Source organism: Pleurodeles waltl, chromosome 3_1 (genome assembly GCF_031143425.1).
Source record: "Pleurodeles waltl isolate 20211129_DDA chromosome 3_1, aPleWal1.hap1.20221129, whole genome shotgun sequence".
NCBI classification, from domain to species: Eukaryota; Metazoa; Chordata; class Amphibia; order Caudata; family Salamandridae; genus Pleurodeles; species Pleurodeles waltl.
Window position 1 is genome coordinate 83,328,352 of NC_090440.1, and position 23,991 is coordinate 83,352,342.

Sequence of the window (23,991 nt, forward strand, 5' to 3'; positions counted from 1 at the left end):
TGCCACAAACTATGCCAAGAACCCTACTCCATCCAGCACAAGAGTGGCAGATTGGTGGTTCTGCAGAACTGTGTAGATCTCACTCAACCTACCATCTACTAGTTGTTTCCCCAAGTCCTCAGAAGGTGGGGAAGACATAGTGGCTGGGCAAGTATCCAGCAAATTTCGACCAGCTCAGGACCATGTTGATGCAATGGTTACCTGTGCGTGTGTTGGGTCAGGCATAAGCATGGCTGTCTCTGGCGTGAGATGAGTGTGAGCCACTCGGCTTGAAAGTACTTGAAAATAGGAGAACACGTATTTGCCCCTTAAAATTCATGTAAACACAGCAAAAGTAGCATGTACTGAAGTACCATTCGCTCTGTTGCTTATTACTGAAGCATCAAAAATGGCACAAACGGATTTTCCTGCAATATTTTTCCTTTAGGGCAAGTTAATGGCACGTAGTCAGTGCCTTAAATGGGTAGGTACTGCCAGGGACTGAGTACCTGCACTTCTTTCATTTGAAAGGGAGAGTACCTGCACTTCTCAGCACTGCTGCAATACATTTATTTGGAGAGTACTTATATTTCAGGATTTGTAATTGTTAAATGCAAACCATGATTTACAGAAATATGAGTTCAGTATTTTAATGAACACAACTCCACTCACCCCTGTGGGAAGTGCACCTATTTAGTAATGTAATGTCGTTTTTCATAAGAGTAGGATTCCTGAAGGAGGGGTTGGAAGGGGTTTCATGGGGGAAAGGGCAGAGCGATCAAGCACACTGTTGTACAAACCAGTGCTTGATTTGTAAATAAAAAAGTGCCGGTGCTCAAAGCTCTCCTCTTAAACACGTGGCTGCTGCAGTTAGATGTGGGAACAAGGAATACTGAGGCAGCGTAATCCTGAAGCCATCTCGCGCCTCTTGAATCCATTTACAGCCACTCCCTGCCCTTCAGCTCACTCTTGCAGCTTTTTGCTTTCTTCCATTGTGACGCTTTTTCGTTTTTCTCTTCCTCTATCGTTCCCATATGTGCAGTAAATGTTTGGGGCAGAAGAATAAGCGCCTGCTCTCAAAAATAAGTGCTGGTGCTCAGCACTGGAAACAACAAGCACAAATTAAACACTCACAAAGATATTCACAATGTTTCCACCCACGGAACCAAACAGAAAACCTCACTCGCAAAAGCAGCCACCAGCTGTCACAGATCGTATTTTTCTAAGAAGAAAGCGAGATAAGGTGCAAAATTCACTCTAACCTGATTTCTACATGGCAGAGGTTATGATGACAAGGACATTAAACCTTTAAATCTACATATGTCATAGGTAAGTGTGTGAAATACTCTGGTATTCGGTGAAATACCACAGAAAAGAAACACATTTAGGATGATTTAGTCAGTCCCTCTAATAATCCTTTTATTCCTGGAGTGGAGTGTTCTAGATTTGACCCCGCGCTCTTGTGATCTTGTTCTCTTGTGATCTTGTTCTCTTGTGATCTTGGTCAAATGCAAACCTTGTTCTGGGACTTGCATATTCAATTTCTTCTGCATTAATCTTTCAATACAGAACGATTTTTTTGCTGCAAACACCTAAACTTCCGTTTTATCGTCATCCGCTCACCTAATTTAAAGTTTTAAACTCGATAATCTCAATAGAGCTTCCCCCGTATACTTGGAAGTGTTTAATTGTACAGCTGCAGATGTTCAAAATGAGGAATTAGACCGCTGCCTTTGTGTAATTACCACAGGTCCCTTTCAGGGGCTCTGCGACTCACACCAGGTCCACACCGCCTTTTCATAAAATATAATTGGCAGATGTGGGCATGCAAATTGCGGCTTAATAGAGCCAAAGGCGTGACAAGCATGTAAGAAGCTTGGCATATAATAATAAATGCAAGTCAGGCTCGCATAGGTCAGCAAACTGACTCCGTGCTCAGCAACTTTACCAAACCACACAGGGACAGCTGTTAGAAAAAAAAAACAATTAAACGTGATTTATGCACAATTTAAAAATTAAATATTTAATATGGGGCGATGGGAAATAATACTAAGGGAGCTGGCACATATTCATTTATAATTGAGTGCAAATAAAGTCCTAACACACTGTGTAACTTTTTAAACATATTTGAAATTCTAGCACCTTGCTTAATGATTCAGCACTACAAACGATTTCCATATTTTCGATTGATGTACAGTTATTTTATTTTTTGTCTGTCAGGTTGGTAAATGATTCCCTTACAAGGAAGTCAATGTAGCTTTTATTTCTCTACTTTTTCATTCTGCTGTGCCCTTTAGGTACTTGGTCACCCATAACTTGTTATGTCCTGTGTAAGGCTGTGAACTGTGCCTTGGGAGGAATTTTGATTGAGGCTGTGACCATGACTGACAATTTCATTGTTTTTGTGTGGTAACAGTTATATCCCTTTAAATAACATATATTACAGAGTTGGAGGTAGACCTCAATTTTCATTGCAAAAATTATTTTTGATATACTGAATCTTCATGAAATTTTAGAAAATAGCACATCTTGTTTATGATTCGGCATGTCATGTTTTGTGCAAATTCCTACCGGGGCTTGGATGATTATGAAGGAAATTTTAGAATGCGGTGACAAAATAGATTTTGCTGTCTTATACAGTAAAAAACTCTGTGCAGAATTGCACTGAAGTTGGACTCTGGAGCTTGTTATGTTCTGGTAGCTCAGAACAGGAGGTCATTCAGCTGACCTTTGGAGTCACTTTAGCCTGGAATAAAAGGTGCAGGCCCTGTCTTCCTCCTCAGCTGGCAGAACAGCAAAGTAGTAGTCCTTCTTACATCAGAGCAGCACAGCCGTCCTGAATCCCCCAGAGGTCCAGAGGTGTACTGAAAAGTTGGGCCTAAGGGTCCACTATTTATCCTTGATGCAAGTTTTGAATTAGGAGAAGTTTCCAGGGGGTTCTACACCCAGCAGTGCTTGGAAGTTCTTGTTTCCATGCCCTGGCTCCAGATTGTCTGGGGACCCAAAAGACTAGTGTAAAACCCTTTCTGAGTGTGCTCAAGCGGAGACTTTGTGATGTGCAAGTGTGGTAGGTGACAACTCCATTTCCCTATCAAGTTAGAGATGGCCCATTCTGCCAACACCTATTCCCACTATGTCTGATTGTCTGGGAGTAATATACAAAGACCAACAGCTGGGTACAACTAGTCATGTGACCCAGGATATAGCAGCAGGTACCAATTACTTGGAACTAGAAAATGTTAGCTTTCCAAAAGCTGCATTTTCAGAAATGTGACTTAAAATCCACTTTCACAATTAAAGAGCGTTTTAAATTACAAGTCTCTAGTCAACAAACTCGGCATTCCTACTTTCTTCTAATTGAAAGTTATCACTTATTAAATGTAACAAGTTAGCCTACTGTTATCAATTGGGAGAGGTAGGCCTTGCAATAGTGAAAACAATGTTAAGAATTTTTCAATACTAGGATATGTAAATGTTAAATGTACATATCCAACTCTTTAAATACACTGCACCCGGCACTATAGGCTGCGTAGGGCCTACCCTAGGAATGACATGTGTTAAAAAGGAAGGTTTAGGAGTGGCAAAAGATTTATTATTATTATTATTATTATTATTATATTTCATAATGAGGCTGTATAACACATTCACAATACAGCAGTAACATTTTTGACTTCTCTGCAGCATGTACCCTTATTTTTAACAAGTACAAGCTACATATTAAAAAAAATTACTGCCTCGCTTGTTTCTTTTTCTACACATGATGAAGGCCCACTCTGTCTGTTGTTTTTTTTTTTTTTTTTTTAGCTGTTAGATTTTGCTGTTGTCAGACGATGTGCAAAACCACATGCAGAGTGGCATGTGGTGTCATAGTTCGTGACACTGTTGAATTACAATGGCAACGTCATGGAGATTTTGTTTACAATTTTAGTTAAACATTGAAATATAATTCTATTTGAAGCTTGACAAATGTGAATGTAATGTATTGTTCTAATGACACCATGCAGTGTCAACGAATGGCCTCATGACATCAAGTGTAAGACGTTTTAACTAGAGAAGATTAATATGGGAAACTATTTGTTTAAAGAAATTGAAACATTCTTCCTTTTCATGTAATGCATATATTACAGTGTGTATATATTCCAACATCATAATTTCACTCTTGCAAATTAAACACAATACCCACTTTATTTTTGTCTCAGGTGGCGATCATAGCAGGGAATTTTGAGCTTGCTGAATTTATAAAGAATCACAAGGAATCTGACGTAGGTAAGTGATAATTCAAATGTAAATATACACATTATTTTGACATAATTCCTGGGTAGAAGAAAAAACATGTGGTGAATCTACAATTATGCGACAAATCTGCACTTCCAGGTTATTACCAGAGGTTTTGTTCAGAGAGATCCGCCAAGCCAAAGTGCAGCCACGGTGCTCACTGACGGAAATCTTTAGCAAACATTTTACCAAAGTGTAATAAAGATTATGACTGATGCCCCTCCTGCTTCTAGAATCTGTCTGCAGACAGTGCCAGGCTAGTGACATCCATGATGCAGTGCAAAGGCAACAGCATATCGCAGATGTATACACTGTGCAATTGGGGACATTATGTCGTACGTGATGTGGCCTACAGTAATTTTTCAATTTAACAATTTTAAAGCCATTGAATAATGGCGCCACCCAGGGATTACGTTTTGTATTGCAGCCTTGCGTGCAAGCCAGTGCTTGCTTTCTGCAAGGCACGTGCTTTATTTATTCTCATACAAGTAATATCATATGTACTTACAACATGACAGATCGCATGGTGGTGTGCGCCATATTAGGAGAAAGCAAAATGATAATAGTTTTTTAGTTTGACTTTGATTACAATTTTGCCTGACTGTATCATGCCGGCTGCTCAGTTTCTTTTGTGCATTTCTTGAATTGAACTGTCTAGTGCAGTGGTTCCCAGCTTTTTGACTTCTGTGGACCCCCACTTTATCATTACTGGAGCCCGGGGACCCCCATTGAATCTTTATTGGATTCTGGGGACCCCCCACAGAGTCATTACTGAAAGCAGGGGACCTAATCTGTTAATATTATCTAATTTTCTAAGCAGTTGCGGACCCCCTGAGGAGGCTTCGCGGACCCCAGGGGTCACCAGATCACTTATAGGGAACCACTGGCCTAGTGTACAAGATAAAAGCACATAAAGGAGTCCCTGAAATGATAAGGAGAGAAAGGCAGGGAATCAAATACAAATAACAAGGAAAGCAACTCTCCTATCTAATATACAAAGGAAAACGTTATTATGAAATACAAATCAAACATACAAAAACTACCTTTTATTGTATATCAAATAATGCAAACAATAAATACCTAATCTTAACATTGCATAACAAATAACATACACCAAAAATCATATATATAAATGACAACACAACATAAACTTAAACAGACCACAGTCAACACAACATATGACAGACTGTATCGAGAACAAACACACTCTAACCAGATATCAAACAATCAAAAACAAACAACGCGATCTTAACACAAATAATTATGCACGATGCAGACAAGAAAGAATGAACCACAAGACTCAGCCAGTACACCATAGAGGTCTGTTTTAACTAGAGAGTAAATGATGCATTTGATGACAAAATTAAAGTGAGGCACCCGGGAACTCTGTGATGCTGGTGAAGTGGCATCTGAAATTCACAGCATTTGTTACTGACCAGGCTGTAAAATAAATGTAATAATATCATCATAACTTTGTGTTAAGCGCATTTGATATCTGGCGTTTTAAAATGAGACAATATTAATTTTGTCTTTACTTTTAAAATCGTTCACGTATGATGACAGCATTAAGATTTATGTACATGAAAAAAGTAAGTTTGAAAAGCAACAGTTTGTTTATACTTTCGCCAACAGGTACTTAAATTAGCTACAAATAGTAGTCGCCATGAATTTTGAACAGAGGTATTCTCAGGCTATCCACGATAACCCTACACTAGCAGATCATTCACCTTCAGATTGAATTATTTGTTCCATGCAACAACATCCATGCAGTTTTCAACCCGCACCTATGCAACTATCTGTTCAACCAGTCATCTGTCCAGCTACAATTCCACTCACACTTATACACCCATGCACTCCTTATTTTTTCATTTGTGAATCCTTCCACGTGCATCTGCCAATATCTCTACTTCCCTCTACCCACCTCTATGTGCCCATCATGCACCTGCACCCAAGCATAGCCTCAATAATCCAACCATTCATCCATCATCCCACAGCCAGGCATTAATGCAAACAACCAGGTGTAGCTCTCCAGTTTGTTTTGCAACCACAACTATCCTGCAACTACTCATTCATCCATCTAACTCACTTGCATCTGACCATGCTCCCACCATTGTATGCAGTGCCAGCCTTTAAACTACCAACTCTTCCTTCCTGCATTAGGTGTACATGGAGGGGGCATCAATTATAACTGTTTACCAGTGGCTTTACATTCTTTATTTGTGTCCTAACATCCCACAAGGATAAAAAGGGATGGGGTTTCTTGTGACTCTTACTATTCTTTAAAGAGAGTCGATACGTTTCTGCCACTGCGATTTGTGAAGACGGCCAGAGGCATTCATCAGGGCCAAGGGCCTGATTTAGAATTTGGCGGACAGGTTACTCCAACAAAAACGCTATGAATATCCCGTCCTCCGTATTTGGATGTCCGTAGAATATAAAGGACTTGTAAAATGGCAGACGGGATATCCGTCACATTTGTGACAGAGTAGCTACATCCTCCAAACTCTAAATCAGGTCCAAAGTCCCTTCTGGCAAAAGTCTCCATCCCGGTATAACGCCCTGCATTGTACTGCGGGTGTTAACAGTGCCTAGAACAACAGCTTTCAATGGAAGCACTGGTACCTGGCACTAGGATCAGTTTTCTTAATTCTCAAAATAAAAAAAAATATGCATAAGACAAATGTTTTAACATACAAAACTGTTAAACACTTGACCAGAGGATTAGGGTGCCTCAGATTGCCGCAGTTGCCATGGTAACAAGGTTCCTTAACCATTCTGTAGTTTTAGAGTTAAAAGCAAGTGGTGGGGTGCTTTAATTTGGCACTTCACAACCTGCAGAGTATAGCAATTCAAAGTACAGACAGGGCCATGGGGGGTCACCCTGGATACAAGAGTTGCAGCAGCCATGGCCACTCAACACTATGCCTGACGTCATCTGGCTCCCCGGCTCTTTTATTCCTTCTCTCAGGTGACAAATGACCACACTAAATGGCCCAACGCACATGGGGTACATTGCATTGCTTTCCCTGCCCTGTAGTCACACTGGGTCCAGCCCCCCACACATTATAGGCTAGAGAGGCCTTTTAGTCCTCTGGGCATTTCCCTGGTGGGCTGGAGCCCTTGGAGGCCAGTTGTGAAAGCCCAGGGGTGTTCCTGGTACCTCCGTCACTTTCACCATCTCCCCAAGGCAGTGCTTTAAATGGAAACGCAGAAGTGCAGTTACTCACTATTCAGAGTACCTGTGAGAAGTGCCAGTACTCTCCCATTAACAATATTGCAGGAGTGCTGAGAAGTGCAGGTACTCTCCCTTTCGAATTAAAGAAGTGCAGGTACTCAGTACCGGAAGGTACCTGCACATTTAAAGCACTGCTGAGGTCAACTGCAGCAGATATGGGAAGCTTCAACAAAGACAGAAAGAGATGAGAGAAAGAGATCCGAGAGCGAGTAGAGAAAAATAAAAGTGTGTGGATGGATGGAAAGAGAAAGGGTACAGCAGAAGACGAGGAAGGGGGTTGGTGTGAGAATTACTGCCAGGACTGCTTGTAATTCCCCAGTCTGGCCCTGAATACACACACAGAAGTAACAATGTTTAATACTGTCAGGGTTCGTTTACTTGGACTCCCAGTTTTATGGGTTGTATTTGAATTGTCATCTGCATTGAACCATATATTGTTTTTACTGAACTTAACTGTATGTATTCATATTCATTTTGGGTAATGTAAAAGAAATTGCAACAATTTTGTTTGACATATGCAGGGGTGGCTCCTCCGCAATGGGGGAGGAGCGTCGCCCCCCTAGCTAAGAGCCTGGCACTGTTATCGTTTTATGTGTGGGGGGGCGGGGCAGGGCCATGGGAGGGGGAGTGGAGTCTGTGCACTAAGTGTGCATGTGTGTTTGGCCGACCGTCTCAGGCCGGCCAAACACACATGCACACTTAGGTTTCTCCAACCCAATTGTGTTGCACAGCCAGGTTGGAGATACTGCACAAGCTCCAGTGCGCTGTCTGAGCGGTAGACCAAGCCACTCAGACCAATCATGGTGCTGCTATCATGCTAGGTTTAGCATGAGAGCAGCGCCAGGATTGCTGGGGAGCCTCTGCTGGTGTCCTAGGGAATGCTGGGACACGAGAAGAGAAGAGGAGCGAGGCAGCAGCTTCAGAAAGGGTACTTTTTAAAAATGTATTATTTATTTCCCGTGTCCCCATCATCCCCCCATTCCCCTTTTGAGATTTGCAGCGGCCGCCGCTGGACATATGTTAAACCGTTTAATGTAAAATGGGACTCCTGCCAGTATAGTTGTGGGCGACAGCCAAATTACTTTTGTGAGATCATAAGCATTGCACCGCAAACACATGTTTACAACTGCATCTAGTTAAAGTTCATTAGGGAATCTTGTTCTTTTCTTAACTTTTCATTTCCGTCTATATTTATTCATATTTAGTTTTTACTGATATTATGTTTTCATATTCATTCAGTATCCATAGTCATTGTGTGCGCTGTAAGAAAGTGACAATTGCCAATTTCCACATTTATTTAATAGATAAATGTACAAAGATGCTTAAGTGCTGGTGTTGTTGAGTCCTGAAAGCCACTAGACATGATACGTACATGCGTTTTTTCTATGGAAGTTTATCATTTGAACAGAAAACAACGGAAAACTATGGTGCGTATTTATACTTGGTTTGCGCCATTTGAGAGTCATTTGTTTTGACACTCAAACGGGGCAAACCTAGCTCCATATTTATACTTTGATGCTAGACCCGCCTAAAGTCCAAATATAGGGCTTAGCGCCATTTCTAGGATGGGCCAACCCACCTTGCATCAATGTGATGCAAGGTAATCCTTCCTGTCCTAAAAATGACTCTTACCCCCTAGCGCCATATCTATACTCCGGCGTAGAAACCACACGCAAGGAGTAGGCGGACCCAGATAATGGCTGTAAGCCTGCTTAGCGCCATTATCTAACCCGTGGGTCAGACCAGGTGTTAGGGTGGCTGTGGACCCACTTCCATGCTCAAACACCATGGAATGGGCCCACAGATGCCCACCCCAAGCCCCAGGATTACCCCCTCCCACACCAGAGGGACACCACAGAATGGGGTACCCCATCCCAGGTAAGTTAAAGTAAGTTTTTTTTTAATTTTTAGGAGTGCTATCTGGGGGCCCTGACATGGGGGCCCCTGCCTGGCACTGGGTCTTATGGCCATACCCAGGGTACACTGGTCCCATGTGGAGGCCATTGGGGTGGTGGGCATGACTTCTGTCTACACTTAGACAGGAGTCATGGTTGGGGCTGCTTGTGTGTCAGAAAATGACACTAGGCTGGTTAGCGGCATATTTTGCCGCTAACCAGCCTAATGTCATTCCAGACCCGCTAGCGCCATTTAATCTAACGCCATCCCTGCCAAGCTAACATATTCTTTCTACACTCCAGAACATTCCTTAGCACCATCTTGCGTCATTCCATAAATATGAAGTTAGGATGGCTCTAGGAATGGCGTTAGCCGGCGTTATTATTTTTGCCACAAAACTGTGCCTAGGTGCTTTCTTTATAGCATATCATAACATGGACATAAAGCACAACATGAAATCATAGTACATAACAGAACATGGCACTCTTCCCACTCTTTAGTTATGTATGCCTTTTTCATGGGAGGGAAGGAGGCTGAAAGCCAATTTACGTTAGTTGAAGGAGGACGTGTCTCGTTACAGTGGCGTAACAAAGGTCTTCGCAGCGACTGAGGTGCGGGGTGGGGGGCGAGCTCTAGGGGTCCCCCTCAGGACAGTAACTGGGCCAGAGAGCTCCTAAATAAGTCCAAAGGGGGGCCCCCCATGTACTTTGCAGGGGTGGCCCCTCAAGTTTCCTTACGCCACTGTCTGGTTTGCGCTTTCTCCTGGTTTTCCAAACATTCTTACCAAGGTGGAAGGAACAGACAGGCGGGCCTGAAAAAATTGCTACCACTTAATTCTTATAGCTGCATTTTAATCTTAAGGGAAAGATATGGTAAGAGTGGAGCGAGTAGTGGAGGGGAGGGAGCTGGGTTCTGCTGCACAAACTGTTCTCTGGGGTGGCCCCTGCCCAGCCTATTCACCCCAGTTCTGCTGATTGAAAAGCTCTTTTTACGCCGTGCAACACTTACTGCAAGCAGTGCAGAAAGCGAAATTTCCCAAATGTCCTATGATAGCCTATGAGTTGTTGTGCTTCTGTTAATTTTCTGATGTAATGTGTGGAAACATGTCGCACTACTCCTAACAGCACAAAATGCTTTTTGTTTCTATTTACAAAACCTAAAACTGTGATGGGGAGCTGGCCACTGACGCTTGTGTTGTTACCATTCAATATGCAGATAAAGTTAAAATGCTTATATCTGATGTGGCCTCATTCCAAAGACTGTGGCATTTCGGGTGCTAATACCATGGCAGGTGAATATTAGTATCAGCAGGTATGGTATTTACTCCATGAGGTGCTACCTCCCTACTCTGGCCCTGTTTACGAGTGTAGGTGCCACCACAGGATATAGTATTTATCGGGTGCAATAAATAGCAACTATTATGAGTTTGTGGGGAATGGGACACGGATTTTGGTGTTTAACGCATCAAACTCCACAAGGTACAGTGAAAACATAGGTTTCCCCTGTTGAGTTACCTCAGGTTTGAAGCTTGAAGTATTTAACCATCCAATAATTATCAGATGCATTAAATACCTTTTAACTCATCATTCCAACTCATGGCTAAACAGGGAATTACGCATAGGGCAGAATTAACTGACCCACATGTAATGAGGCTATATGAGTTCCACAACTCGGCATGAGGCATATTGTGGTGATTTATATATTGCAGAATCTTTGAACTGCTTAGGTGGCTGACCGTTTCTTTTCTGATGTGGTCCTTCCTCACCCACATGTGCTTCATTACTCGATTTCTCTCCACTTTGATTCACCTTTTTCTCCGTGAGGCTAACAGGTAATCTCGTTGCTCTTTCCTGGTTCCACACATTTCCATCACTCAACAAAGCAGTGCACAGGTCGACCTTCCCAACCTAAGGGCCTGATATGGAGTTTGACTGATGAGTTACTCTGTCACAAATGTGAGGGAAATCCCATCTGCCAAGTTACGATTTCCATAAGATGTAATGGCATCTTAGTATGGTGGATGGGATATCAGTCATGTTTGTGATGGAGTAACCACCTCCGCCAAACTCTAAATTAGGCCCTTAAACTTGATTGAGCAATTGATTGTCCAATCCTCCTAAGAGTAGATTTAAAGGTAGGGAGCCTGTCAGCCATCTGACCAATAAGAAGCTTCCCTTCAATATAAACATTCCACAGAATGAGAAGGTTCACATATCATTCTCCTTGGAGGAAGAACAGGATGCAACACAAAGCCCTTGACGTATGGGGGGAAAATGTAGACAGTAGAAGCCTTGCCTGTAGCACCTGTGGAAAACTGTCTTGCTTGTTTCATTTGTCCACTGTAATCTAGCTCACTTGTGATGGGTGTTAGTCTACCACAAGTAATAATGTCACTATTCTTGTTAGGTCCATTAAAGGGTTCAGTAATTTAAACTAGGGATGGGCATAGTTCATGTAATTCCATGTAGCATACTCACACAGAATTAACTAATAATTCAGTGAGATTATGCAGAATTACGTGAGAAGAGCAATTCTGCATTTAGAAGTATATTCTTAGCCCAAAAATGCCCCCTCAAGCCCAACCTGGATCTGAGGATGCATTGTGGGCTAAGAAACAGAGCAAATTGTAACATGATTAACAATCAGCCACTCGCCAAATGTGTGCCTTCTACCAACAAACTCTCAGTATTTGGTGCTAATTTCTTAGCGCAAAATGCACCCTAACATCCAAAATAGACGTAAAAAATTGTTATAAATGAACTGGACATTAACATCAGCATGAGTAGCCACTTACACTCGCTAAGTGTGCCCTGGCTGTTCTACTTTTTCCCCTAAATTACTCTTACTTAAGTGAGAGGGAGTAATTGTATTATTATCAGTAATTCTGCACTAAAGAGTAACGCGTTATTATCAAAATTACTGGAATTTCTCTGCTGTAATTAAAATTACTCCAAACCTAATTTAAACCTGAGCTCAACCCCTGGTGCTATGGCATAGGACAGACAGGCTTACCATTTAGAAGTTACAAAATAATTTAGAAGTCGAAAACACAGCACAATGAAAATCTGACTACAATTTATAAAAAACAGAGAATATTTTAATTAACAAAATGGCACTAGAGCAACAAAAATCTAATAAGCGGAACCAGAGATATACATTTTTAAAGTTTTAAATAAAAATAACTCCATTAAGCACAAAAAACTAAACACAGGCAACTGGTCACATTAAGCCAAGAAAGGTTTTGAGGCTGCGATGGAGCACTTGTCAGATATGAGGACCAGTTGAGTCTTGGTTGAAAAGTTACCTTCATACTTACATTTTTTTTTCAAGAAGAAGGTAGCATCCACAGTGGGACAAAGCTGCAGGCTGGATCTGAAGACAGGCATGTCCGATGACGGCTTGACAAAGGACAAGGTCTCAGTAAAGGGAAATGAGCAACTCCTCCACTGTGTTCACTCAAAACTGGTTGTGGAAGCAGCTTCTCTCTGCGAGGAATTGAGTTACTGGTGGAGGGAGAAGAAATTCTACTCAATGCACAACCACAATTCTTGTAAGAGTGAAACACAAGCAGATCTCAAATTAACCACTGTTCAACCCTTGCCACAAAAGTAGTCAGGCTTAAGTTAGAGGCAACGTGTAAAGTATTTATGCAGCACACAAACAGAAATAAAGTGAAAACACAACAGAATCAAAATCCCACACCTATTAGGAAAATAGTGTAACATATAATAAGTAACAACAATAATCCAATCAATAGAACCAGAGGTATGCAATTTTAAACATTTAGACAAAAAGGTGCTGAAAATCACCAAGTGCCAACTTTAGTTATATGGTCACACCAGAGCAGGACAGTGTCACACGTTCAGACTGGCTGCGACGGTGCGCAGGTCGCATATAGAGACCAAGTTATGCCAGCTGAACAAAGTACATTAAGTCCTGGTTGTTGAGTGTTGTGAGGTCCCCCGTCGAGAATGTATCATACATCAGTCATTCCAGGGAGCTGCGAGGCTGTGATGTCCTGCATCCAAAACGCACCTTGCAGCTGTGGTTCTGAGGAGCTGCGGGGCTGCAATGTGAGGCCCTGCATTGAGGATGCATCACACAGTAGCAGTTCCGAGTAGCTGCGGGGCTGAGGGGTGAGGTTCTATATCAAGAATGCATTGCAGAGAAGCGGTTCTGAAGAGCTGGGAGGTCTTCCATTCGGGATGGATCGTACAGCAATGGTTCCAATGCAAAGCTGCAAGATGATGTGTCACACTGAATTGGTTCTGTTTGTTCCACACCTGGACTGGCCGAGCATCTTCAGGACCACTTCCAAGGGTCCGGGACTGGGGTAGCACCACTTTGAGGGCAAGACTTACAGCAGAAAGAGTCCAGGATCAAGGTGGTTAGAACCTTTTCTGTCAATAAGGTTCTTATCAGGAGCCCATCCAACTAGCCCTTGGAGTCACTCTGGTGTCCTGGGTTCAAGATACAGACCCAGACCTTCTCAGGCAATACGGCAGCAGGGTAGCATAGTAGAAGTCCATCTTGCAGCAGAGCAGCACAGCAGTCTTGCTTCTAAGTCTTCAACAGGTCCAGATGTGTACCTAAGAGTTGAGTTTGAGGGTCCAACATTTATACCTAATGCCCACTTTGAAGTAGGTAAACCTTCTAGAGTCCTACCCCTACAGATATGTCTGGAATGTCCTGCTTTCCTGCCCTGTCCCCAACTTGTCTGGTGGCACAAAAGACTAGTGTGAAACCCTTTGTGAGTGTGCTGAGGAAGAGCCTTTGTGATGTGTAAATGTGGTAGGTGCCAGCTACAGCCCCTCATCCTGACCGAGAGACCCAACCTGCCAACACCCATTCCCCTTTTGTCTCACTGTCTGGCAGTAATACACAATGACCAACTGCCAGCTACACCTGGTCATGTGAACCAGGATACAGGCCGCAGGTACCAAATGGGTGGGACAAGAAAATGTCTTCTTTTTAAAGCTGCCGTTTTTAGAATTGTGACTGAAACTGCAACTTTACCATTAAAGAGTATTTTAAATTATGGTTCTCTCGGCACCAAACTTTACATTCATACATGCTCCCAATTGAAAGTTATCACTCATTAAAGGTAACCCAATGTTATCCTATGAGGGAGGCAGGCCTTGCAGGAGTGAAAATTAATTTAAGAGTTTTTCATTATCAGGACATGTAAAACTCCAAAGTACATGTCCAACGTTTTAAATGCACTGAACCCTATCCTTTGGGCTTTTTTAGGGCTTTAAATGTAAGAAAAAGAAACGTTCCAGCCTGGCAAAGGTTTATTTTACCTGGTCAAAATGGAAGATTAAACTGCACACAAGGGCTGCAATGGAAGGCTTGAGACATGTATAAATGGCTCCTTAAGTGGGTGGCACAATCAGTGCTGCAGGCCCACTAGTAGCATGTAATGTATGGGATCTAGGTACATATAGTGCCACTTTACTTGTGACTTACAAGTAAATTAAGTGTGCCACTTAAGTGGAAGTCAATGTTACCATGTCTTAGGGAGAGAGCACAATCACATTACCTCCCGTCCCTCCCTCGCCTTCCTTTAAACCAATGAGGCCTCCCGCCTCCCCCTAGACCCTCCCTTCCCCTTTTAAACCCCCCTCCCACCCTTACCTCCTCCTGTTCTTTTGTCTAGCCCACGCTAGACATTTTTCTTTCTCCTTACCTGCACGGCGGGGCCTGGGGGTCATCGATGGTAACACTCCTCGGGATGCGGAGCTCCGTGAGGAGTGCTATGGCCAGAACGCGGCTTTGCCGAGCAGCCGGGCTGCGCTGGAGGCGCGTTCTGAGGGCCGGCTGACGGGGTCAGCCGGCCCTTTGTGGCTGGGGCATCAGCTTCTGGTTTTCCGCGCCGCAGAGCCGCGGGGAGATGCGGGAGTGCCGATTTTGGTTCTCTGGAGGTAGGACGGGCGTTCTGCCCGCAGTTTTATGGACTTTGCCTTTAGTTTTTGACCTTTTTAGGGATTGGTGGATTCCTGTTGGAGGAGGTCCAGATCTCTATATATTGGGAGTACTTTTAGGTGAAGGGCAGTGTGTTTTGGATTGTTATCATGCCTAAGGTTCCGGCTAAGAGACGTAGGATTGTCTCTTCTTCCTCCTTCTCCGAGGAGGGTGCTGCTGGCGTTTCCGCTCCTGGGGGCTCCCAGTTACAGGAGGGTAGGGGTACTCCCCTCATGTCCAGGGAGGAGGTGCAGGAGATGATCGAGGTGGCTGTTACCAGGGCTCTTCAAGCGGGGAAGGCCAGGCCTGGTCATGCTAATATTGCCCATTCTTCGGCATTTGCAAGGAAGTCCTCCTCAGATAGTGAGGGTGATGAGGCCCCATCTACGTCCTCTGGGGGTAAATATGTCTCCAGAGAAGAAATGTGGGAGGTGATGGCACATGTTCGGGACAATTTGGGTTTCCCAGTGTTTCAACCTTCAAACTCGGAATCTCACTTATTTCCACAATATCAGACGCCTTCTAAGTTTGCCATGCCTTTTCAGGGACCTGTGAAGGATATGGTGTTTCGCGAATGGAAGGATGTGGATAAGGCTCAAGTTCCACGATTCCTGCAGAAACTGTATTTACTTGAGGGTGAGGAGGTATTGCCTCCTTCGGTCCACCTGGATTCAATTTTGGCTACCCTGATTGGCAAAACGGCAGTCAATCCGGAGGATTGTGTGCCTACGGATGCCACGGACCGTAAAGTAGATTCAGGTCTTAAAAGAGCTTTTGCAGCTGAGAATCTGGCGCTAAGGGCGGGTATATATTCTGCTTATGCGGCCCAGTCGTTGGTGCAGGACTTTGATAAGCTGGCGGTGGCTGTTCAGGAAGGGGCGGAATGTTCGGAGCTCCTGGCTGGTATGGAGCAGCAGGCCAGATTGTTGGCAGATGTGTCTTCTGATGTGGTCCGTACTTCGGCTCTGGCCTCTGGTGCTTTGATTGGGGCTCGTAGGTCCCTCTGGTTACGTTCCTGGAAAGCCGACCCGGGGGAAAAGGCGGCCTTGCTGAGACTGCCTTTTGAGGGTCATAGCTTGTTTGGGGATCAATTGCCATCCATGCTTTCCAAAGCATTTAAGGAAAGGAAGCATGCCTTGCCTTATAAAGGGGGATCTACTTCGGGTAAAGGGTGGAAGAAACATTCCCGCTCTTCGCCTAAAATGGATGCCAAATCCTTTTCATTTAGGAAGTGGCATTTTCAGCCTTGTTTTTCTCCTAAGAAGTCTGCTCCTGCGAACCGGGGTGGGTTCAAGAAGGGGTCCTGACAATCACTGTGGGCCTGGCATAGGGCCGGTTGGGGGAAGGCTGAGTCACTTTCTTTCAGCTTGGGAAGCGAGTGTCAGCGATCGTTGGGTGCTAGACATTGTGGCCAATGGTTATGTCATCGATTTTGTGGTGGTGCCGCCAGATTCAGGGGTACGTCCCACCCCTCTGCCTTCAAGGGGGTCACGGAGAAGGGCATTATTGGACAGAGTCCGGGACTTGCTGGTCAAAGGGGCCATTTGCCGCGTGCCGCTGGACGAAAGGGGTCAGGGCACTTATTCGGTCTTGTTTCTTGTTCAGAAAGTTTCAGGGGGATTTCGACCGGTGCTCAATCTGAAGGAGGTGAATGCTTGGATCAGGACGGTGCATTTCCGCATGCTGTCTATTCAGACTATCTTTCCATTGGTCAGGCGAGGGGACTTTCTGGAGTCGCTGGATCTGCAGGATGCTTACCTGCACGTGCCTGTGGCAAGGTCTTCAAAGAAGTTCCTGAGGTTTGCTGTGGATCAGGAACACTATCAGTTTTGCGTTCTACCTTTCGGTCTCAAGTCTCCTCCTCAAATTTTTACAAAGGTGCTGGCTCCCCTGGTGGCTTTGCTACATTCAGACGGGCTGTTTATTCATCCATATCTGGACGACATCTTGATTCATGCCCCGTCACGGGTCCTGTTGCAGAGGCAGGTGGCCCAAGTTCTGGTGGTCCTGCAAAACCACGGGTTTTTAATCAACTGGAAGAAATCAGATTTAGTTCCGTCCCAGGATCTGGTTTTTCTAGGGGCTCGGTTTCAGACTCTTCTAGGCTTGGTGACAGTGTCAGAAAAGAGGCTAGTTGTACTCCAGTCCTTGGTGAGGAAGGTAGTGTTACAGACTGCCCCCCGAGCTCTTCTATGGTTACGTCTACAGGGTCATTTGGCATCTGTGGTATTTCTGGTCCCTTGGGCTCGTTTCCATCTCCTGTGCTTGATGACATGGTTCTTGAGAAGGTGGGCGCCAGGGTCCGGTTCTCTGAGGGCCAGGGTGTCGGGGTCCGGATTGATTCACAGGGAGTTGAAATGGTCGTTGGATGCAATTCATCTTCGGGTAGGGGTTTCTTTGTCACCTCTGAGACCCGTGGTGGTGACTACGGATGCCAGCCTCCCCAGTTGGGGTGCGTGGATGGGGTCGGCTCAGATTCAGGGGTTCTGGTCCCCTCTGGAAGCAAGTCGGTCGTCGAATTGGCGCGAGTTGAGAGTGGTCTTATTGGCTCTGGTCCATTTCCAGGTGTCCCTGAGGGGTGCGGCGGTTCTGGTTCGGACGGACAATTTAGTGGCCAAGGCTTATGTCAACCGGCAAGGGGGGACCAGGTCGAGGGCTCTGTTCGGTCTAGCCAGGAAGATTTTTGTATGGGCTCAGGAGTGGGTTCCTTCTCTCAGGGCTACGTACATTCGGGGGGTGGTCAATGTTCGGGCGGATCTACTGAGCAGGGTGATTCCTTCCTCTCAACTTTTCTCCCTCCGGAAGTCTCTGTTTCTGCATCTGGTTCGGCTTTGGGGGCTTCCAGTGTGGGATGTGTTTGCGTCCACAGAAAATGCGAAGTTGGATCGCTTCTGCTCCCGGTTTCGGTGTCCCCAGGCCTGGGAGGTGGATGGGATGTCATGTCCTTGGCCGAGGGGCCTTTTATATGTGTTCCCACCGTTTCAGCTACTCAGGTCTTTTCTGCTGCGGGTGAGGGATCTGGGGTCCAGGGTTATCCTGATTGCGCCACTTTGGCCGCGGGCGAATTGGTTCCCGTTGTTGCAGCTGATGGCAGCAGGGAGGATGTGGCCTCTGCCTCTTTGTCCGTCTCCCCTGGAGTTTCCCTGCCTCCCATTGGGGTCGTTGAGGAGGTTACACTTGACGGCCTGGAAGTTGAACGACGAGGCTTGACGGGTCTGGAGGTACCTGTGGCTTTGAGTTCTACCTTACTGGCTTCCAGGAGACGTTCCACTTTGCTTTCCTATGGTAGACAGTGGAAGGTTTTTTCTTCTTGGTGCTTGAGTTATGAGTTGGATCCTACCTGCGAGTCTATCATTGAGGTGATGCAGTTCCTGCAGGACGGTGCGCAGTTGGGGTTGTCGGTGGCTTCTCTGCGGGTATAGTGGGCGGCTAATCAGGCATTTAGAGGTCTGTGGCGTAATCTTCCGGATGAAGGGCGCTTGATGCCTAGATTTTTTCAAGGTCTTATTAATTTGTTTCCTCGCCCTGTGCGTTCTTTTCCTTCATGGGATCTTTCTTTGGTTTTGGATGTTTTGACGGCTGCCCCTTTTGAACCATTGGGGGACTGTGATTTGCGCCATCTGTCCTTGAAGACGTTCTTTTTGGTAGCCATTACTTCGGCTCACCGTTTAGGGGAATTGGGGGCCTTGGCCTCTTCCTTTCCTTTTTGTAAGGTTTTTCAAGATCGGGTGGTTCTGGTTCCGGTACCTTCGTTTATTCCGAAAGTCAATTCTTCGTTCCATGCTTGCCAGGAGGTCATCCTTCCTTCATTTTGTCCGAATCCCTCCTCAGGGGAGGAGACCCGTTTGCATTCATTGGATGTACGCAGGGCTTTGTTGAAGTACCTGTGGGTGGTGGCTCCTTTTCGTAAGGGTTATTCGCTTTTTGTTAATTTCAGTCCGGCACGTAAAGGTGAGAAGCCTTCCACGGCTTCCTTGAGTCGGTGGGTGAGATCATTGATTCTGTTGGCCTATTCCTTAAAAGGGGTGGTTCCTCCTCAGGGGATTCAGGGTCGGTCTACCAGGGGTATGGCAGCTACGGTGGCGGAGCTTCAGGGGACTTCCGTGGTGGAAATTTGCAGGGCCGCCACTTGGACTTCTCCTTCGACGTTTGTGCGACATTATAGGCTGTCGGACTTGGGTAGTTTGGAGTCTGTATTAGGTCACCGAGTCTTATCCTCTATGAGGTAATAGGGGTAGGGTTTTTGGTGGCCTTGGTGCAGGCGGTTAATAAAGTTCTTGCAACTCAGTGTCCGTCTCCTGTGTTTTTCTTGCTATGTCTCATTGGTTTAAAGGAAGGCGAGGGAGGGACGGGAGGTAATGCTTCCATTTTCTTGCGATAATGGCATTACTCCTATTCCTACTCCCTCGCCTTCCTTTCCGTTCCCTCCCGCCCTCCCGGTACGGACTGTCCGAGTTGCTGCTTGGGCTTGGGCTTGGTTTTTGAACAGGAGGAGGTAACGGTGGGGGGGGGGGGGTTTAAAAGGGGAAGGGAGGGTCTAGGGAGAGGCTGGAGGCCACATTGGTTTAAAGGAAGGCGAAGGAGTAGGACTAGGAGTAATGCCATTATCGCAAGAAAATGGAAGCATTAGCACTGGTTAGCAGTGGTGAAGTGTGCAGAGTCCTAAGGCCAACAAAAATGAATTGAGAAAAAACAGGAGGAGTAAGGCAAAACGTTTGGGGGGAAGACCAACCTAAGGCTGACAGTTCCAACACCCTCCCACTGCGATTGGTGCTTGGCTCGCTAAAAGGATAAGAGAGGGAGGCAGGCCCAGGTGTTACCTACATCTGTCTGTGACAACTCCTTTGAAGATAATTAAGTTCCTGGGCACTGCTTGGATGGTCATCCTGTCAGGTGAACATTATACCTTCCCGGCACTCAATGCCTTTGTCTCACCTCGGGAGCAAGTTCACATCTCATCAAGGATTTATTTATCTCCTGGGTGAGATTCAGAAGATCATATAAATTGGCTTCTAGAGGCTTTAGGTAGGCAAACAGTTACTATTTTTCAAAGTAACAACTGTAAAATATTTAATACATATCCAACAATACCAATGAGTTGGATTTTTAATAAAATGTTCAAATAGTCTAAGAATCAACTTTTTGCCGGGTTCCTGGGCAGAGATAACATTATTAATTTTACTATTAACGTCCAATGATTCCTTTGGAACTACTAACCCTTCTACAGGGAAAATAGCTTTTGAGGTGATCTCACTGGAAGGACTTGTTTCACTTTAAACTTTGCCTTTTTGGGCATTAGGGCTTGCTTAGGGCGGACTTATTATTATTTAAAAGGAGGGTTTGAGACTGTCAAAAGGGGTTATTTTGACAGGTCGAATTTACAGTTTAAACCTACACAGCCAGGTTACTGGTGGAAGGCCTACAGTCATATTTTGCGTTGTTACTTTAGTGGAGGCATATTATGCGCTGTAGTTCACTTGTGACATTTAACTTACAGGCCCTTGGTATTCTTTGTACCATATACAAGAGTCCTAGAGATAAGTTAAATGTGCGAATTAGAAGTATAGACAATTTCAACATTTGTTAGGGGTCACAGCACATGTCTTGGGGCCTTGTTAGCAAACTCCACTTTCCTGTGCCACAGCTAGTTGTTTTAATGTCTGTATGAATGAATGAATGAATGAATGAATGAATGAAAGACAGAAGATTTGGACAGCACACAAATACCTCAGAAAGTGGTGTCCCGGTGCTTCTTCAACACCTCTACCCAGCTGATAAAGGAAAGATGGAAAGAGCAGAGTATATGTTGAATAAGTTGGAATTTATCAACTTTGTAAAACTTTCATAGAGCAGAGTATATGTTGCATAAGTAAACAATCATAGTTAGGTTGGAAACGAAGGGAGGTTTTGCAAGGCATTCCATTCTTTAGCCATTATGTCTGACAGAGAACTATGGGCCAGATGTAGGTAGGTATCCTTTTGCGAGTTGCAAATTGCGAGTCCCAGCGACTCGCAATTTGCAACTCGCAAAAGGAAATGCAGAAAGGTGTCTCAGACACCTTTGGCGACTCGCTATGGCGAATATATAAATATTTATGAGGTGGCTCGCAGTTTGCGACCCTATAGCGAGTCTAGGCACTCACGGGGATGGTGGCCTGCTGGAGACAGCAGACCACCATGTCCGTGACTGCTTTTAAATAAAGCAGGTTTTTTTTTTCTCTTTGCAGCCCGTTTTCCTTAAAGGAAAACGAGCTGCAAAAACAAAAAATACCGAAACCTTTTTGTTTCGGTTTTTTTCAGAGTAGGACCACTGCCTGCTCTGAAAAAATATATTTTTTTGCATTCACAAAGGGGAAGGGGTCCCCTGGGGACCCCTTCCCTTTTGCAAATGAGTTACCATCCACTTCAAGTGGATGGTAACTGCGAGTTGATTTGCGACTGCTTTCGCGGTCACAAATCAACTCTACATCGCGATGCGACTCGCAAATAGGAAGGGAACACCCCTTCCTATTTGCGAGTCGGGATCACATTTTGCGAGTCGGTACCGACTCGCAAAATGTGATTCTGCATCACGTAAGGGCTTTTGCGCCTCGCAAACGGCTTTTTTCGCCGTTTGCGAGGCGCAAAAGCCTTCCTACATCTGGCCCTAAATCCATGTCTTTCTCTTCTAAATGTTTTTTACATTGAGCAGGTATTGAGATCTTGAGCACACAAGAGGAGATGGAGAGTGCAAAGAGGACATGGTCGACAAGTGTGAGCCAGGTGCAGGGGAACATAGCCTTTTATGCAAAGGCATACTGCCATAGAAAGACCTCTCTTGGGAATGGGCCACCACTGCAGTTGTCAGCGGTGAATGGAAATTGATGAGCTTCTTTTTAGGCCCAGGAAGGTCCACACAGCAACATTTTGCTGTGTGTAGTAGAAATGTAGGGAGACCCACAAGTAAAAAGTTACAGTAGTCCAGCCCAGATGTTATGAGGGCTTGAACCAGGTCTTTCCTAGAGGATGCTAGCTAAGAAGGAAGGTTCTTCCTGTACGCGCAAACATGCCTTCGGTTCCGAATATGATGTATGAGGGTTAGTTCTGTGTTTATTACTAGATCTCATTCTTTGCAGGATTAGTCAGCTGTCTCTTTGAGCTGCATGTCTTTACCCCCATTCTCCCGTCAATGCACAGAAGCCGAGCAGCCTGACGTCACCACCACCACTTTTCCCTCACCACCTCTAATGATTTTGAACATGCAGCATCTGCAGAAAGCAGTCAAGGCCTACAGAAACAGTTCCATGCCACTGCAGGGCTCATAGCTAAAGGAGGAAAATAAAAACTGGTGCGGGGCTTGAGCGGTCAGGCAGCGTCAATGGCGCATAGGTGATGCAAACACATGAGGGCTTTCATTGGTCACAGTGGCCTCTCTGTGGTCTTCTGAGACATTTCTACGGCTTATTTACTTAGAGGGTTCATCTCTGAGCTTTTCTGGAATGTGACAATATTAAGGCTTGAATTGGACAATCTTGCTATTTAATTCAATAACTCCTGGAAATGAATCAGGATACCATTCAGAGAAATTTCCCGAGTCTACGGGGGAAATCTGATGACTTGTATGGAAGCCAAGTTCAGTTGCCTATGTAGTAAATTTCAATATCATACCCGGGAAATTATGAGGCATGAAGGGAGGAGGTGTAATGCTATGCATGGAGGCAAGTTATTTCACCCTTATGCCAATAAATAGGTATCCCCAAGTGGATATTCATCTCTCCTAAGGGCAATTGAATTGCTCAGCTGGGACAGTTTGTTTCTGAATGTGGGAGCACTTTACCCATGGGTAACCTGTACACTGCTGAGAAGACCATGTTGCTCAGATCTGATGATATGTCCGCTGCCACGTTTTTACTTCTGGAAAGATGGGAGAGCAGTTTCACAACTCTTGTGTAAGTCTGTGCACATGCAAGGAAGGGAAATATAGTGCGAGTATGGCTCATATCAACTACAGTTTAGACACTTTTATCTCAGGAAGCCTTATACCGTCTGGTATGTTCAGTGGTGGTTCTTGACAGGTTCAGGAATAGTACATTTGTAGATTCGAGGCGTTATGCTGTAATTTCCCAGATATTGTTTGTGTAGTGCTTGGACGCAGAATCGAACCTCCCACCATGCTATGATAAACATGCCAAACCGTGCCTCGGGCGCCTTCGCTGAATTTGGACGACAGACATATGATCATGTAGCTAGGCATGCACCAAGGCTGACACAACATACCACTCGGCAATCTGTTCCTCCAATTTACCAAGCTTCTTGGAAGTTATATTTCTCCTGAATTAGTTGTCATTTTTTTGACAATGGGTCTCCATGTCCCCAAATCACGTCGAGGAATGGATTAAACCTGCAGTGAACAAAAAAGTTAATCCCTGATTGTTTTCAGCCAGTGTACAGCTGTCTGCAAGCATCCCGGCAGAGAGAGGCTTTAGAAAGCATCTGCTCTGGGCTGTGTGTACCATGGCCTCTATAGCACACAAGTACACACATTTAAGACGACTCTATGGGAGCCCTTCCGCCTTCGTTAGCCGCGTTTATAGAGATAATATATGTCTGGCAAGCTGATAATCCGTGATCTGGACCGGTGATGTTACCCCCCGCTCCCCTTC

The 23,991-nt window shown here is 44.9% G+C and overlaps 1 protein-coding gene across 1 annotated transcript in view; it reads left to right on the top strand.

Moving 5' to 3' along the window:
* The window catches only part of SHANK2 (SH3 and multiple ankyrin repeat domains 2), a 2,270,638-nt gene that overhangs the window by 1,065,987 nt on the left and 1,180,660 nt on the right, over nucleotides 1–23,991 (top strand). The window contains exon 12 of the mRNA XM_069221873.1: nucleotides 4,179–4,245. Coding sequence (XP_069077974.1) covers nucleotides 4,179–4,245 — 67 coding nt within the window. The remainder of the gene's footprint in view (nucleotides 1–4,178; nucleotides 4,246–23,991) is intronic.